Below are 16,193 nucleotides of genomic sequence, written 5' to 3'. Positions count from 1 at the left end.
TTCTCACATCTTTCAAAATGTGATGACAACCCTCTACTTTCTGTTGCCCAAGTCATTGTACTAAATGTTTTTAATCTCTGGAGCTGTTATCAAAAATATTTAACAGCAGCCTTTCTAAACTCATGTATAGTATCCACATTATCCCTTATTTTCCCTTTAGCACTCTGCAGTTGCTCGTGTTCTTGTTCAGTGAGACTCCTTAACCTGAGCCAACAATTCTAAATAAATATTAGTTTTCCTCTATCTCTTTCTCTTTTATTTCTACCATGTTTTAAACTCAGTTTTCATTGTATTCCACTCATTAGCTATCCCTTCTGAAAAAAGGCCTGTCTTCTTTATTAACTTTCAAACCATTTCCACAAAACAATTCCTTAAATTCCTCTCTTTGTAACAAATAAGTTGAAAAGTGTCAGTGTCTTATTTTTGATTTCGCTGCCATGTACCTTTATCTTAGTCTTTAATTGTGCATGATCGAAAAAGTTATTGGATGTGTTTCAAAGTTTTCAATTAAATACCCATGTTCCTTTGGAATGTAATTTCTATCCAGCCTAACCCCAGTTTGTACCTTGGAGAATATTTTTTAAATTCTATCTGAGCTCCAGCTAATAAATTCACATATTCCATTCCAAATATTCTCATATACTTCTTCAGGCACCTACCTCACTTTGCTGTATTTTCCTTTCTAGGTCGTACAATAGATCATTAATGATGTACTAGCCTTGCCCATACATACTATTACCTGCTGAGATTAACATTTCTCCTAAATTCTCCAATGCTTCATAACAGTAGTTTTAGATGGAATATAACTACATGCAAGCATGATCCTCATTTACTACCAACAGCCCCTTACTACCACAAATCTACCATGACCATCTTTTTTATCTTTTGTTACTATTGGATCTCCTCTTGAATTGGTATTATCACTCCCCTTTTCATTTGTTCCTGATATTCTGATGAATGACTACCCTGAAATCATTTCTTTGTCAAATTCATGAGCTAATTTATATCTAACTACATCTCCTGTTACATTCCTAATTGGAGTCTTAATATACACCAATACTCTATTTTTGTCTACACCTGTAAAGCCATTTACATTCTATGTTAATATTGACAGAGTAGCCAACAGGATGTTGTGTCTTTCGGCTATTCCTGGTTAGGGGTCGCCGCAGCGGAACTCCGGTCCGCTAATGATTGGCAGTAGATTTTTACGTGCCGAGTTGCCAGCCCTGACGCACAACCTTCAAAGAAGGTACGCCCATTCACGCATGTCTCCACACAGAAGATGCTTTAGCTGAGAATCGAACAGGACAACGTCTTACTGTGAGGCGACAACGCTACCACAGCATCACCACCGCAGTAATAAAAATGTATTATTCTCTCATATTGTATATAACAGTTCCTCTGAATCTATATTTCAACATTTTAGCTTACATGCACACACCAATTAACTGGTAGGCTGATCTCTTACGCAGTTGCTTTTTCTCATCTCTGCGTGAACCCATGTTACATTTTTCTAGACATTTTGCTTCAGTAAAAACACTCAAAATAGATTTTCAAACCACCATGCATTTTATCTTACAGCACGCACACAAAACTATGCACATTTTCCAAAAAGGAAGTTTACCCCACCAGATAAAAGCTGTTGCCTCAAACTGATGACTACACTCACAGGCATAACCTATTCTACAATTAAGCTTACCAGAGTTAAAGTGCATGTTAGACTGTCCCACTTACAATGACTGGTTCCTGTTCTTATCCTATCTCTTTTCCCCTCTCAGATGTGAACAGCCCGCGTGATTTCAGGAAATATTTAGTTTTGACTAAATTGACCAATTGGGTACAGGAGAATAATATGCTGATAAATACATCAAAAACTAAGCATATGTGATTTGGTAGGCATAAATTGAAAGGTGAATATTTAATACAGCACACAGTGATTGAAACTGTAGACTCATTTAAGGACCTGGGTATATGGGTAGATTCAGCTATGAGTTTTTCTAATCATATCAACCAATTGGTTAATGATAGCTATAGAACTATAGGTTGGATAAAAAGATTTATAAAGTCTAGGAAATCAAAAATAATGAAGTCATTGTTTGTTAGTTACATTAGACCCAAACTTGAGTATGGAATAACAATATGGGAACCCTATAAGAAGACAAGCATGAGTAAACTGGAAAGAGTACAATGGAAATATACCAAGGGTATCCATGGCTGTGAAAATTTAAGTTATTATGAAAGACTAAAATATCTAAACTTGTACCATGTCTCTTACAGATATCTAAGACGAGATCTTATTAAGGTATATAGGGCATTTAGTAACAACTACCTCTGTGAATGAGTGGGGTTAACAAAAATACTAGAGAATCATCAGACGATCTATGCAGAAGATTCTATAGGAATGAGAAGTATACTAATTGGTTCTCTGACAGAGTAGATGATGCATAGAACAGACTACTAAATTACATTAAAGCAAGTACTACTTTAGATATTTTTAAGAACAGCCTGGACACTTATTATGGGAGCAAGTGTTTTGGTATATTGGCAAGCTAGAAGGGCATTAATGCCTGTGCTTGAAACATTTGTATGTATGTAATTCTATATCTACTGATATTGATGCTTTATAGTTCTCTCATTTACTCAGCAATTTCACAGTGTTGCTATCTTCTGCCTGATCATTTCCTTTTTCCAACACCAGTCTGGTTCATATCCAGGGTACTCCTGATTCTTCTAGTCACCTCCTGTTCTTTTTTTCTGTTACTCAAGCATTACATATTGAACAATGGAAATGTTGCACTGGTAGAGTCTCTCTATGAGTTTTGTCATTGTCTGAATAACAGGAAGTGGAGAGTCTTTTGCTTGCTGGCTCACTCCTTATTGGTTAAACTTCATTATTTCCTCCACAAATTGTTGTGCATCCAAACATCTGATGCTCCAAGAAAAAAATATATTCTGAAGTGATCTGTATACAACAACTTGAATCTCACACCTGCCTCTTAACATTCCTTAATTGCTGTGATAAACTTGCTTCTCTTCTGCTTGGTTAACATTGAACAGTCTGATGTCCCCAGTTTTTAATACTTTCCCATCTTCCCTGCTGCTATGACCACATATAACTAATACAGGTCTTGGTTGCTTTCTCATGGTGAGCTTTGGAGCATATACACACTGTACCTTTTCAATTAACAATCCTGCTGTGGAACACCATTTCAGTTGCTTATTTGTACTTTCATAAAATGTATACAGTCTTTTCCTTTCAGTTCTGCAGCACAGCCCAACAAACATAAAAGGCTCAAGTTTACTTTGTGTGCTTGACTCTGCAACACTGCTAGCCTCCCAGCAGTGTAAAACTTGGCTCTAGATAATTGTTACTGGAGAAGTGACACCCTTACTCCATGTGTAAAATGGGGAAAAAGGGTTGTGGATGGATGGATTCTTTGTGTGCTCTGTCTTCTAACTCTACTTTTTTGTATTTTGAAACCATTCTTTTTGACAGGCCTCATGTCTTTTCTTCATTTTACCTTTTGATTTTTCTAGTTTTATCACTTCATCTGAATAGCTACTTAAAACTTCTATTTTTTCCAGCCTTTTGTTGTTTGGTTTTATATATTTATTATTTTATTTATTTACTTTACATTTGTTGACTGGGAAAGTCCGACTGGATGCATGTCCATTTTCAGCAGAGACCCATGGAGAAAAGTTTCCCAGTTAAATTTTAAGCAAAATATAAGGTGTACACAGAAGCATTCAAATTTACTTAGATAGTACTAAACTTAAAACTGACTAGTAACATAGCATCGAAGCTTAAGGTTTAACATATTTACATAGACTGAACACATCTTTTCAGTTTTAGGTTGAGGCATTGCATAATGGTGAACATTGTTAGTAGAGGTTCCATTTTTTGCTTTATACAGTTGAGTTGTGAGCAAGTTAGCCACAGCATCTCATTTTAGACACCTCTGAGTGCATTTGATTTATTTTTTTCATAGAATTATTGGAAGCCAACTCTTGTACTAAAGCTGAAAATTGAACTATTTTTGCTGAACACCTACTTCTTTCCAGAAACAGTTAATTCTTTTTCTTCTTCTTTTTCTGCTGTTGTTGATTTTCTCTTACCGTCTACATGTCTTCTTGGCTGACATCCAATCAATGTAATTACTAGCAGTAACTGAATTATACTTAGAGTTTATAACTTGTACTGGTTTTGTTTTTCACAAACTTTCAGATTTCACATCAGAAGAGCTCTAATCAAGCTGTTGATCAGTGTGCAGCTATATCGAAAGTACCCTTCAAGTCCATCTGTTAGACTTCTACAGCAGTCCTCTCAAAAAAAATTAGTAACAGCAAGATGCAGATGCATTTATCAGAAAGACAGACAAATAAAACAAATCCCTTCTAGCTAAGTTAGCATTAGAAAGTGTGACGATAGGAGGTACTAAAAACCATGCCAGGAGAAGTAGGACAGTAGATGTATGACTTGTGCCAGCACAGCTAGCTGGAATTTTGTAAATAATTACATTTCATTTGTATATCAAGCTGATTTATACAGATGCTTGTGCTGGAAATATATTTGTGAGCTCTACTTGTGTTAACTGTGCTAAAATGTATCAACAGTGCACCCTGCTGAAATGAAGAGAAATGTGCATGTATTATGGTAAGTGAACACCAGCTGGCTTATTTTAAGAAAAATAAGGGAAATGTAAATGAGCTGTTAAATTACTGAACATGACCCCACAGTGCTGAGTAGGGCAGGAGAAGGTGGGTCTGGGAGCAGCCATTATCTGTTAGCTTTTGAAAAGAAGTAGGTAATATTGTAAAGGGTTCTGCCTCTTAGGCACTGCCATAAAAGCTCTAAATGTGTATTGTAGCAGTCATAAACTTCAAAAGGAAATATTGTGGGAACCTAGAGTCATGTGACCAGATGAGGTCATTCTGCAAGTCGTCTTGGATATTATATTTTGCAAGGAGTAATTTCAGAATATAGAATATTCCGTTTGGGGCCTGACTAGAAAGACTGCTCATGTATTTCATCTTGCCTTGCCCAAGTAAGTTATTATGGAACAGTTTAATTCTCTTAGAGTCAGTCAGGAATATAGTGAAGCTTAGTTTAGAGATTGTTTTTTTCTTTATCTGTATGAAACTGTCCATCAATGCTGCTTTCAATATTTTCTGAGATTTTAACTCTGTAGTTTTCTGTGAATATATATATTCATTACTTTCATGTTCTTCTTTTATTTATTATTAAATATATTTAAAACTTTTATTGTCCTTAGTGTCTAACTGTTGAGAGTACTTATATTTATTTGGTGACATTGTGTGGGCCACGCCAGAAGGTCTAGCTGTCTTAGTGAACTACTACCATTTTTATTAGTATTAATATTGCTCAGTATAATTGGACACCCTTTGTTAGGGGCCTTAGAGTAGCTGATTGTGAAGTGTCTGGTGGCAGTGATAACTACCTTATACTCTGGGCAGAAGGGGACACAGCAGGTAAATCTGTGCCAGCCTTTCCCAGATGTGTGTGTGTGTGTGTGTGTGCATCAGATACTTGGGGCAGGGACACAAAGCACTGGATTTACAGAGAGGGTGCTGGAGGAGTTGGCTTGGACACTCAGCTGAGGACCTAACCCTGCAGCTATACCAGTGGGGAGTCTTACTGGGGCTCAGGAGGGAGAAAGATATACAGACATCTAGATCCCGGGCTGAGTGTGTTCCTTGTGTGCTCTTAAGGGAAACTGTACCTGATGCAGAGAGATCTGCATATGGAAATACTGAGTGTATCCATTTGTTTTCCAAGTGCACGTCTTCTCCAGTGTCAGTGATGAGGAGTTGACTACTGGCCCAGCGTGGGGATGACACACAGTGGTACCCATCATATATTGGTAGCAGTGGTGGACATTACAGCAAGGACAAAACATTATTAAAGAACATCAGCTAGACTGTATGGTTCATAGTAATTCACAATTGGACAGGTCATAACAGCCACAATTTCTAAGTTAATCTGCCTTTCGATCTTGACTCATTTTCAGAAAACAGGTATAATTCATTAAGCTCTGCTTATCAGAGAATTACGGTGTACTTTTTATAGTTCAATGCCTTATAACTGATGCAATAATCTTCAAAGCAAGTACTAGCAATAAGTAACAAAACGTTCATAGTACATTGTGCTATGCCAAAACAAATAGTGCTTTTTACCCAGGTAAAATGTATTACCTGGCCTGAAGCTTCCTTACGGTTTCCTCATCTTGTCGAGCTTGTTTTTCATCTTCTAGTGCTCCCTGTAGCTGTTCGTACATTTCCTCCAGTTCATGTACTCTTTGAAGATACTGCTCCAGTTCGAAAGATTTCTGGGCAACTTGTTCTTCCATCTGCTGTCGTACCTGAAAATAAACCAAGGAAGTAAATTCAAAATTCACTAATAAATTAGTACAAAAGAACAAGTTAATTAAGGAGTATCCATCATTACATAGATTGTTTTACTCCAAATCTGGAGTTTTAGGTTTTTAAGTTCAGGGTTTCTTAGTACTTTCTGGAACTTCTTTTTAAATTTTAGTACATTTTCCATGTTGTTTAAGCATACACAAAAGCTGTTACCTCGACAACACTGCCTATTTTATACTACATTTCTAGGGATCGTACAGGTGCTACCTGCCTGCTACAGAGAAAACAGTGCACTTCCACTCCATTTCTAATCTTTAGCTTTTCTTGCATCAGTACATTTTAAAATTAACTTATTATCAGTGTCACTGATGTGTGTGTGTGTGTGTGTGTGTGTGTGTGTGTGTGTGTGTGTGTGTACGTGTATATGTGTCTGTGTTAAATTTGTAACCAATCTTCCTTGGTAATGTAGTCTACTGCTATCTCAATGAAAAGGGATAGAAAGTGTACTTATCTGAATAAGTGTAGGCGATGGCAGCAGCCAACGACAACAACAACGTGGAAAACAAACTGACATTACAGAAGATGCTACGTTCAGACTAGCAGCACGATAGTCTGAGTGTCTTACACCCTTTATGTACCCCCACACCCATGGGATTTGGTCATACACTGGACATATTTATTTATTTGCAGTTTGTTAACCAGGAAAGTCTGTTTGGCCGAAATTAACCCTTTTTCAATGGAAGCCCGGGGAGAAAAGCTCCACAAACAGTATTACAATATTTAAAAACAATTAAAAGCAAACCAATATTACATGGTTGAAGCAACAGAAATAGATTAACATAGAAATAATAACGCTAGTAAAAAGCATTTAGTGGTATATGCTACAACAAGGCATTTTGTGAGTACATATGATAACAAAGCAATCTGTAGTTTAAGGTATACGAATGCCTATACTATACAAGACATAGTAGGGGTAAGTATTGTTAGAAGAACTGTAAGGAGGAGGCAAGAAGAGTATAGCAGTGTAGGGATTAATTTGTGAAAGAATGCTAGAATGGAGTTGGGGTGGATTAGGTGGAGGTTAGGAAGGGTGAGAGCAGGAGCAATCCCATTTAGAAGAGAGGTAGGAATGAAGTAATGTTTTAAAGCAGGAGTGGTTTTGAGTAGTTTGGATGTGGGGTGGGAGTGAGTTCCATTTGTGCGCTAGGGAAAATGACAATAGAAGTTGCTCTGGAATATGTCTGGGTTTGTACACTTCAGGACATTTTGATTTTTGGACCTGAGTGACCTGTCAGGAAGATGCAAGGTGAGGATGGGGGGTGGGCAGTTAGAGGGCTTGAAAATGAGTTTAAGGACAGTAGAAAGTTGACTGTAAGAGAGATAGTTGGGGAGTTGTAACCAATTCAAGGAGTGTAGGGCATTACAGTGGTGCGAAGGAGACTTAAGAGCTGGTAGCAAATTTAGAGATTTTATTGTAACAAGATTCAAGTTTTGTCTTTATGGAGGATTGTAGGTTAGTAATGAGAGGGGCTCCATGCATGAGAAAGAGAAGGAGGTAGGTGACTGCAAGAATACATTTAGTTGAGGGCGTAAGGAAATGATTGTGCCAATAGAGCATTTCGAGCTTCTGGTGTTTTTTTTTTTTATCGTTAGTGTGTAGGTGAATGTCAAACTTTAATTGTTCATTGATAAGGACACCTACAAGCTTGGTATGGGGGAATATTTCGATGGGAGTTTTCTTTTGGCTAACTATAGAGAAGGAATTCTTGATGATTTTGGTGTTTTTTGATGGGGTTAATATCATGATTTTAATTTTGGTTGCATTGAGAGCAAGGTGATTGTTCAACATTCAAGTTTCAGTGCTGGTGAAGACATTCTGAGTTATTTGCATGAGTCTGGGGAGAGAATCAGCAGAGCAGATAATGGCAGAGTTGTCTGCTTATTGGACAACTTTAGAATTAGGGAGGCAGAGATGCAAGTTGTTATTAAAGATGTTAAAGAGTAAGGGACCCAGGATAGAGCCTTATGGTACGCCTGTTGGAGTATGAAGGTAGGAAGAGGTACAATTTTTCCACTTGACAACCTGTTGTCTGAGAGGCAAATGGAAAACTATTTGATGGTAGAGGCAGGAAGGTTGAGATGAGACAGCTGGGAGAGGAGAAAGTGATGGGAAATGGTGTTGAATGCTTTGGAAAAGTCTAGGAGAAGGGTAGCTACTATACTGCCAGAATTGTGAGCGCAGTTGATGATATCGAGGAAGGACAGAAGGGCAGTGGTGGTGCTGTGTCCAGGTCTAAATCCATGCTGAGTGGAGGTCAGCAAATGATTGTTTATTATGTAAGGAAGGAGTTGTAGATGAATGCACTTTTCAAGAATCTTACAGATAGGAGAGAGGAGGGCTATTGGACAGAAATTGGAGATGCTAGTATTGTTGCCCCCTTTGTGAAGGAGGATGATGAAGGCTTTTTACCAGAGGAGAGGTATGTATGATTCTTGAATGGAGCGATTAATTAGGATGCAGTCGGGAAGAACTATGCCATCAGCAGCTAGCTTAAGGAAGTTGGAAAGTAGATTATCTGGGGCATTAGAGCAGGGTCTTAATTTTTGTAGGAGTTTTTTATGGTAGTGACAGGAATAAGTTTGAGGGTCAAAGGAGGAAGGTGAGTAGAACTGCTGGAAGAGGAAGAGGAGTTGTGAAAAGGAGATGTGGTAGGAGTTGATATATTGTTAGGGAAAGATGTGGTTAGCTTGGATATACAGTCTACGAAGGAGTTAAATTGAGTGGCAATAATATGATCTGGAGAGCTAGGATCTGGGCAAGGGTTGTTCTTTTGGCTGGGACTAAGGAGGGCAGATATATTGTTCTAAAACCTTTTGGGATTGGTTCTGTGATTGTTTTGGAGTTTGGAATAGTAGGAGTTTTGGTCGATAGCTATTTGTTTTTTAACTTTATTGCAGAGTTGTTTGCATTCAGCAAGGGAGTTAGCTCTTCTGTATTTTTGGTAGTATGCATGAGGGTTATGGTATCTTTGGCGAGCCAGGGGGCAATTTTGGTTTTAATGCTTTTAGTTCTTGGAGGAGCAAAGCTGTTTTGTAGGTTAATGAAAGAAGTACTGAAGTAACCAACAGCATTATCAAGAGGTAGAGTTTTCAGAAGGTTCCAGTTCATGTGTTTTAAACAAAGAAGGTTTGAGTGTTAAAGTTTGTGAGGGTACAGGTTGAGATATAATTGTGTTGGGAGGTGGAGAGGGGAAGGTGAATGACAAGCAAAAGCAGGAAGATGATCACTAAGGGAGTCTGATAAGATTCCACTATCTGAAATATTGTTGGGGTGTAATATTAATATCCAATCAAGAGTGCTACCCGCAGAGTTGTCTTTACCAGGTCTGGTGGGGGGAGTTAATTAGCTGGGTGAAGTTGGATAAGTTTATGTTGTGAGAGGTTGATGTTGAGAGAATAGAGGACCAGTTAATGTTAATGTCATCTAGGATTATTGTTTCATTGCTTAGGAGCATAGTTATGGCTTTGCCTTTGGTACACTGGCTGGACATTAGGATACCTCGGCAAGATAATCCAACAGTATTGGAATACTGCAACAGTGATCTAAGGAAAGATATTTAATGTTAACCCTGCTCCACTGAAGGGTGACCTTAACTAAGACTTCTGAGAATTCTGGTGGAATAGAGATGCCAAAAACTCTGAGCAGCTTTTGCTCTAGAGCTGCTATTTTAGTAAAAACAGTACTCCTGTCTGGTTTAGCAGGTGGAAACATATCAAGAATACAGCCCATAAAGCACAACATTAAACCAAACATACTAGTCATTGGCGACTCACATGTAAGACACACCGATGTCCCCCTCACCAGACTAGACAAGGAGAAGATCATGGTCAGTTGTCTGTCAGGTGCCAGAATCCGCTACATCACGCACGCACTTACGTCTCTCCACAACAGGTGCAAGTATGACTCAGTCATTGCTCATGTTGGTGTGAATTACTTCAGACATACCTCACTGGACTATATGAAGAGACATGATTGAGCTGTCAGAGTATGTGTCCTAGGCAGGTATGTACTTAGCCCTAAGCAGCATCCTACCTTCACCAAGAATGACACCACAATACCAACAAAAAATAATTGATTTCAACAATTGGCTTAGTTTTTGGTGTCATTTCAAGGGGATCCAGTATCTGTCTGCCTGGGATGACATGGTTGACAGAATTCAATGCTTTGCCAGAGATGGCTCTACTTGTCACCCCTGGGATTCAGGATTCTGGCCAAGGCTCTTGCCCCCCCCCCCCATTGTGCCTTTTTAGGCAATGTTCCACAGACAAATCTTTTAACATAAAAAATCTGCCAAAAAGCAAATTGAAGATCATGCTGCTTAACACTTGGAGCATTAACCTGAAAATGCACTCACTGGAGGCTCTCTTCAGACTGGAAGATGTTGACATCTGTGCAGTCATGGAAACTTGGTTCAAGGCTGCAGAGAGCAACCCTGCCTTATCACACTACACCTCATTCCATATATTCCAACCATAAAATGAGGTCAGGAAGACTAAGGGTGGTGGAGTTTCTATTTTCATTAAAGACAAGCACACCTCCAGACTGGTTTACCAGCATGATGTACTAGAACTTCTCCAGGTGCAATTGACTATTGGCAAGACACCCATCCAAGTTATATCCAGCTATAGAGCCCCCTTCATAACTCAGGACACCCACTCCTCCTCCCTGGACCTACTTCAGTCCATCAAGGTACCCCCTAACACCCTGATCCTTGGTGACTTCAACTACACCACCATAAACTGGGTGAACTATTCCTGCTCTCATGCATTCACCCAACGATTTCTTGACTTCATCAATTCTAACACTAGACCAGCTTGTCTCATCCCCCACAAGGGAAGACAGCATTCTAGACTTGGTTCTCACCAACATGGGGTGACTGCTGCACCACCCCCATAGTAAGTTCTTCCCTGGTGAGATCAGACCATCAGTCTGTCTCATTCAAAGTGTCTATCCCGTTCAACCCCCCTGCCATAACCAGGGTAAAAAGCTTCTCAAAAACCGATTACAACCTTCTAAGGGAGGGTATCAGTAGCTTCACACCACCGCCTCCCTCAGAGGATGCAGACAAATATGCTGAACAGTAAGCTAGTGCAGTATACAAGCACCTGTACAACTGCATGGACTCAGCCATACCCAACAGAACTAAAACCTGCTCCTCAAGGAAACACAAACCTATGGTTTGGACATCCTCTATCAACAGGCTTTACAACAAAAGGAAGAAACTGTTGTCCAAGTGTAAAAAGGCCCAAATTCCCAATTGGAAAAACTCACTCCTTAGCCTCAACAAGCCAATTAGATCACTAGTGAAAACCTCCAAAGCCAATTATGAATCAAAACTAGCCTCCAAAACAAAGGCTAACCACAAAGCCTTTTTCAGTTATGTCAGAAACCTTCATAGCAAAGCTCAGGTTTGTTCCAAATTAGTTCTTAACAGTGCTACTTACACTGATCCTGTTGACTTTGCCAACCTGCTAGCAGATAGGTTCAGTGCAAACTTCACCTCCCTGACCTCCCAAAGGCTCATTCGACATCCCTGACACTGGCCCACACCTCACATCTCCATAGATCAACTGTTAAAGGCCCTATCCAAGGCAAAGAATGCAGCTTCCATGCGTCCTGACAGTATCCCAGGCTGTATTCTGCAACATCTCCAGCAAGAACTAGCCTCACCACTGAGCGCCCTATTCAACCATAGCCTAAGTACAGGCTTCATTCCAGCAGAGTGGAGAACTGCAACTGTCATCCCTTTGCACAAAGGTGGTGCCACTACTGACCCTGGAAACTGTTGTCTCATTAGCTTGACAAGCCTGATCTGTAAGGCCATGGAGCATATTATTATGGACCTCATAAACAAGGACATAGGTAATCTCCAAGCACTTGACACCACCCAGTTTGGATTTGTCAAGGGCACATCTTGCCTGTTGAATCTGGTTGACTTTTTTGAGACTGTGACCAAGGCATTGGATGAGGGAAAGTCAGTATACACAGCTTAGTTGACTTGGCCAAAGCCTTTGACAAAATCCCCCACTCTGGCATCACTGAAAAGCTATCAGAACTTGGTGTAAATCCCAATCTCATCAGGTAGGTGGCCAACTGGCTCACTGATAGGACCCACAAGGTCAAAATAGGTGCCACTACCTCTGATAGCAGACCTGTCACTAGTACTGTCCCCCCAGGGATCTGTCCTGGGACCCCTATTGTTTAGCATCTACTTCTCCGAGATCCAAGCAAAGACAAAAAGCCTGTAGCTGACCAAGTTTGCGGACGACTGTAAGTTGGGTGCTGTCACTGACTCCCCAAATGATGTTAACATACTTCAAGAGAGTCTCACAGCAACAAATGACTGCTGCCAAAGTAATGGCCTTAAGTTAAATGCAAAAAAATGTATTATCATACCATTCAGCAAAAACACGGCCCCTACTGATTACCACATTAGCAGCAACCCCCTAAGCATACAACCTGTGGTGAGAGACCTGCGTACACAAGTTGAAAAGAATCTCACATTTGACCATCCTGTAGCGGCAGTGGTCAGAAAAGCCTTTTACTTGGTTCATCTCATAATTAAAGGGACTGCATCCAGAAAAAAGGAGGTTATTACCTCTTTGTACTCCTCCCTCATTAGGCCAATAATTGAGTACAATGCTGCGTTTGATATGTACCTTTCCAAATTCCTGCACAAACTGGAAAGGCCACAGAAATACCTCACAAAGAGAATCCATGGCCTCCAACGCCTGTCCTATGTGGACAGGCTCAAATCACAATCACTCTATTCTATATCATACAGATTGCTCAGACGTGATCTGTGTCTCACCTACAAGGCTATCTCAGACCCTGCTCTACTAGAGATGCTCATATCTGTAAGTCTAACTCCTCGCGTAGTGCCCGATTGAAAGGCTTAAATCTAATATGTGACATTAACAAAACCTGCTGGAGAGACAGGTTTGTCTCCCAGAGGCTGCCCCATCTCTGGAATAGACTCCCCATACATGTCAAACAAAGTATGTCGCTGACCCTCTTCAATCATAACCTTGATGAGTGGATGGGCAACCACAAATTTGTCCCAGGGGTTCCATCTGTTTCCCTCATTGATAGGGATGACAGGTGCTGATAGTGGTTTCTTTTTTGGGGATAAACTCTTGACAAGGCTTGTAAGGGCCCCAGAGCTATTAGCCTAGTAATCTCCTATGATTCTATGATACAGCAAACCTCCTGGCTGATAAATTCAGCTCCAACTTTACTCCTCTCTTCCCCTCAACCTTCCCTCAGGAAATATAATCAAATATAACTTCCCCTACTATCTTTTTTAGGGAACAGGTCCTTAATGCCCTCTCTAATACTGCATCAATGGGCCCATACAATACCCCAGGATGCCTTCCAAATAGCATAAAACATGACCTATCAGGGCCTCTGGAATTACTATTTAAATGTAGCCTCTAAACAGGCTTCATGCCTCGTGAATGGAGAAAGGCAACAGTCATCCCTTTGCACAAAGATGGGCCATCTACAGACCCTGGAAACTACAGACCCAAAAGTCTCACTAGCCTTATATGTAAAACCATGGAAAGAATTATCATGGATATGATCAACAGAGATACAGTAAACCTCCAGACACTGGACCCAACCCAGTTTGGTTTCGTAAAGGGCAAATCATGCCTACTCAACCTGGTGGACTTCTTTGAGAAGGTCACCAAAGCAGAAGGTCACCAAAGCAATGCATGAGGGCAAAATTGTTCACACTGCCTACCTTGACCTGGCCAAGGCATTTGGCACAATACCCCAGTCAGGCATTGTCAACAAACTCAAGAGGTTAGGTGCAAATCCATATGTCACCCAGTGGATAGCCAACTGGCTCACAGACAGGACACAGGAAGTTAGAATTGGGGAGTCCACCTCTACAAAGAGGCCAGTCACAAATGTAGTCTCTCGGGGATCAGTCCTTGGACTGCTCCTTTTTGGCATTTACTTCTCAGATGTCAAGGCCAATGTCAGTGGTCAAATTAGGACCTGTCATTGAATCTCACACTGGCACAAATGTTCTCTAGGAGGGGCTGACACAGACAAACAACTGGTGCCAGAGTCATAGACTAAAACTAAATGCCAAGAAATGCATGATAGTATCCTTTGGGAAGTAATCCATCCCTGGTGACTATCATATTGATAACACTCCCCTTAGAGTTGACCCAGTAGTCAGGGACTTGGGGACACACATACATAGTAATCTAGCCTTTGATCATCACATGTCTACAATGGTGAGGAAATCATTCTATCTTGAGCAACGTATAAACAAAGGTATGGCATCTAAGTCCAAGGAAGTCATTGTTCCACTGTATTCAGCATTCATCAGACCTATCATTGAGTATAATGCCCTCTTTCGTGTGTACCTAACCAGGCATAGCTAACAACTGAATGTCCACAGAGATTCCTCACTAAAAGAATACAGGGCATAAGCAATCTGTCCTATGCAGACCACCTCAAGGCCCTATCCTTGTATTCTGTCTCCTATACACTTTTAAGGGGAGATCTATGCCTGGCATATAGGGCATTGTCAGACCCCACTCTGATGGACCTCCTACATATCCACCAAACAAACAGTACCGGAATTACCCATTTTAAAGACTTAAACCTTGCCTGTGATATAAATAGGACCTGCTGGAGAGATAGGTATGTATCCCAGAGACTACCCCATCTATGGAACAGGCTCCCCATCCATGTGAAGCAAAGTTCCTCCCTAATCCAGTTCAAGTGAAACTTGGACAATTGGATGGGAAACCGGAAATTCAACCCTGGTTTGGCACCTATGTCTCTGATATGAACAGGTAACCTGTAAATGGTTCATCTCCCCAGGCCCATGCTTACACTTTTCAAGGGTATCAGAACTCGTCAGAGATTTGGGACGCATGGCTAGGCTTAAAACGGCCCTTGTGGCCATTAGCTTAGTAAACACCTATGAACCTATAATGCATTTTCAAGTTCCTACTGGTGCTAATTTATTCTGAATCTATATACAAAAACCAATAAAATGGGTGCTGAGATAACTTGGTTTTACTATACATTTCATTTCAAAACAGTAAGAACTGGGATTTTAAAATTAAAATAATTGCTCACCCTCAGAGTAGTTTAAGGTAAATTAGTATTAGAATTTGAGCCCTCAGCCTTCCACTTACCTCCTAAACAAATTTGAGCAAGTCAATTAACCAGACAGTGCTTTTGGGCTTACCTGAGAAAAGGCTGCATGGATGAGTGCTCTAGCCCAGTTAAGGTAGTAAGAAAATAACTACCATGTATAAACACATTAAAAAAAAAACAATTGCAAAATTAATTCAGTAGTGAGCTATTAGCATGCCATGTAACTTCACTCCCTCACACTGCAACAAGTCCTGTCTAGCTAATCTACTGTTTGTTACTAAGGTAAGTAATGACATGAATTGCGTAGATGCAGTAAATGCTAGGGATTACACAGTTACTGTTCATTTTCTGAAAGACACTCCCATTGGGAGCAGATGCTCTATCTTCCAGTATGATTTCTTCTTATAGGATGAATTACAAATACATATTGGGCAAGATAACATATAAAACTGTGGGCCATTTTCACAGCATGCACTGTCCACAGTAATTGTCTCTGTATTTGTTTTTCATCAGTGATTGCAAAGGGGAAATATGGGAGGAGACTAGATAACATTCAAAGTCAAACGGGACTTCCAAGACAGCTGCACACTGAGAAACAGCTTAGCTTCAGCTCTCCCAGTGTGAA

The 16,193-nt window shown here is 40.2% G+C and overlaps 1 protein-coding gene across 1 annotated transcript in view; it reads right to left on the bottom strand.

The window, feature by feature from the left end:
• SWAP70 (switching B cell complex subunit SWAP70) overlaps window positions 1–16,193 on the bottom strand; it is a 1,273,088-nt gene that overhangs the window by 96,348 nt on the left and 1,160,547 nt on the right. The window contains exon 9 of the mRNA XM_044059373.1: window positions 6,214–6,380. Coding sequence (XP_043915308.1) covers window positions 6,214–6,380 — 167 coding nt within the window. The remainder of the gene's footprint in view (window positions 1–6,213; window positions 6,381–16,193) is intronic.

This window comes from Protopterus annectens, chromosome 17.part0, assembly GCF_019279795.1.
Source record: "Protopterus annectens isolate FY-2018-M chromosome 17.part0, PAN1.0, whole genome shotgun sequence".
Classification (NCBI taxonomy): Eukaryota; Metazoa; Chordata; order Ceratodontiformes; family Protopteridae; genus Protopterus; species Protopterus annectens.
This window is presented reverse-complemented; position numbering and strand designations above follow the sequence as displayed.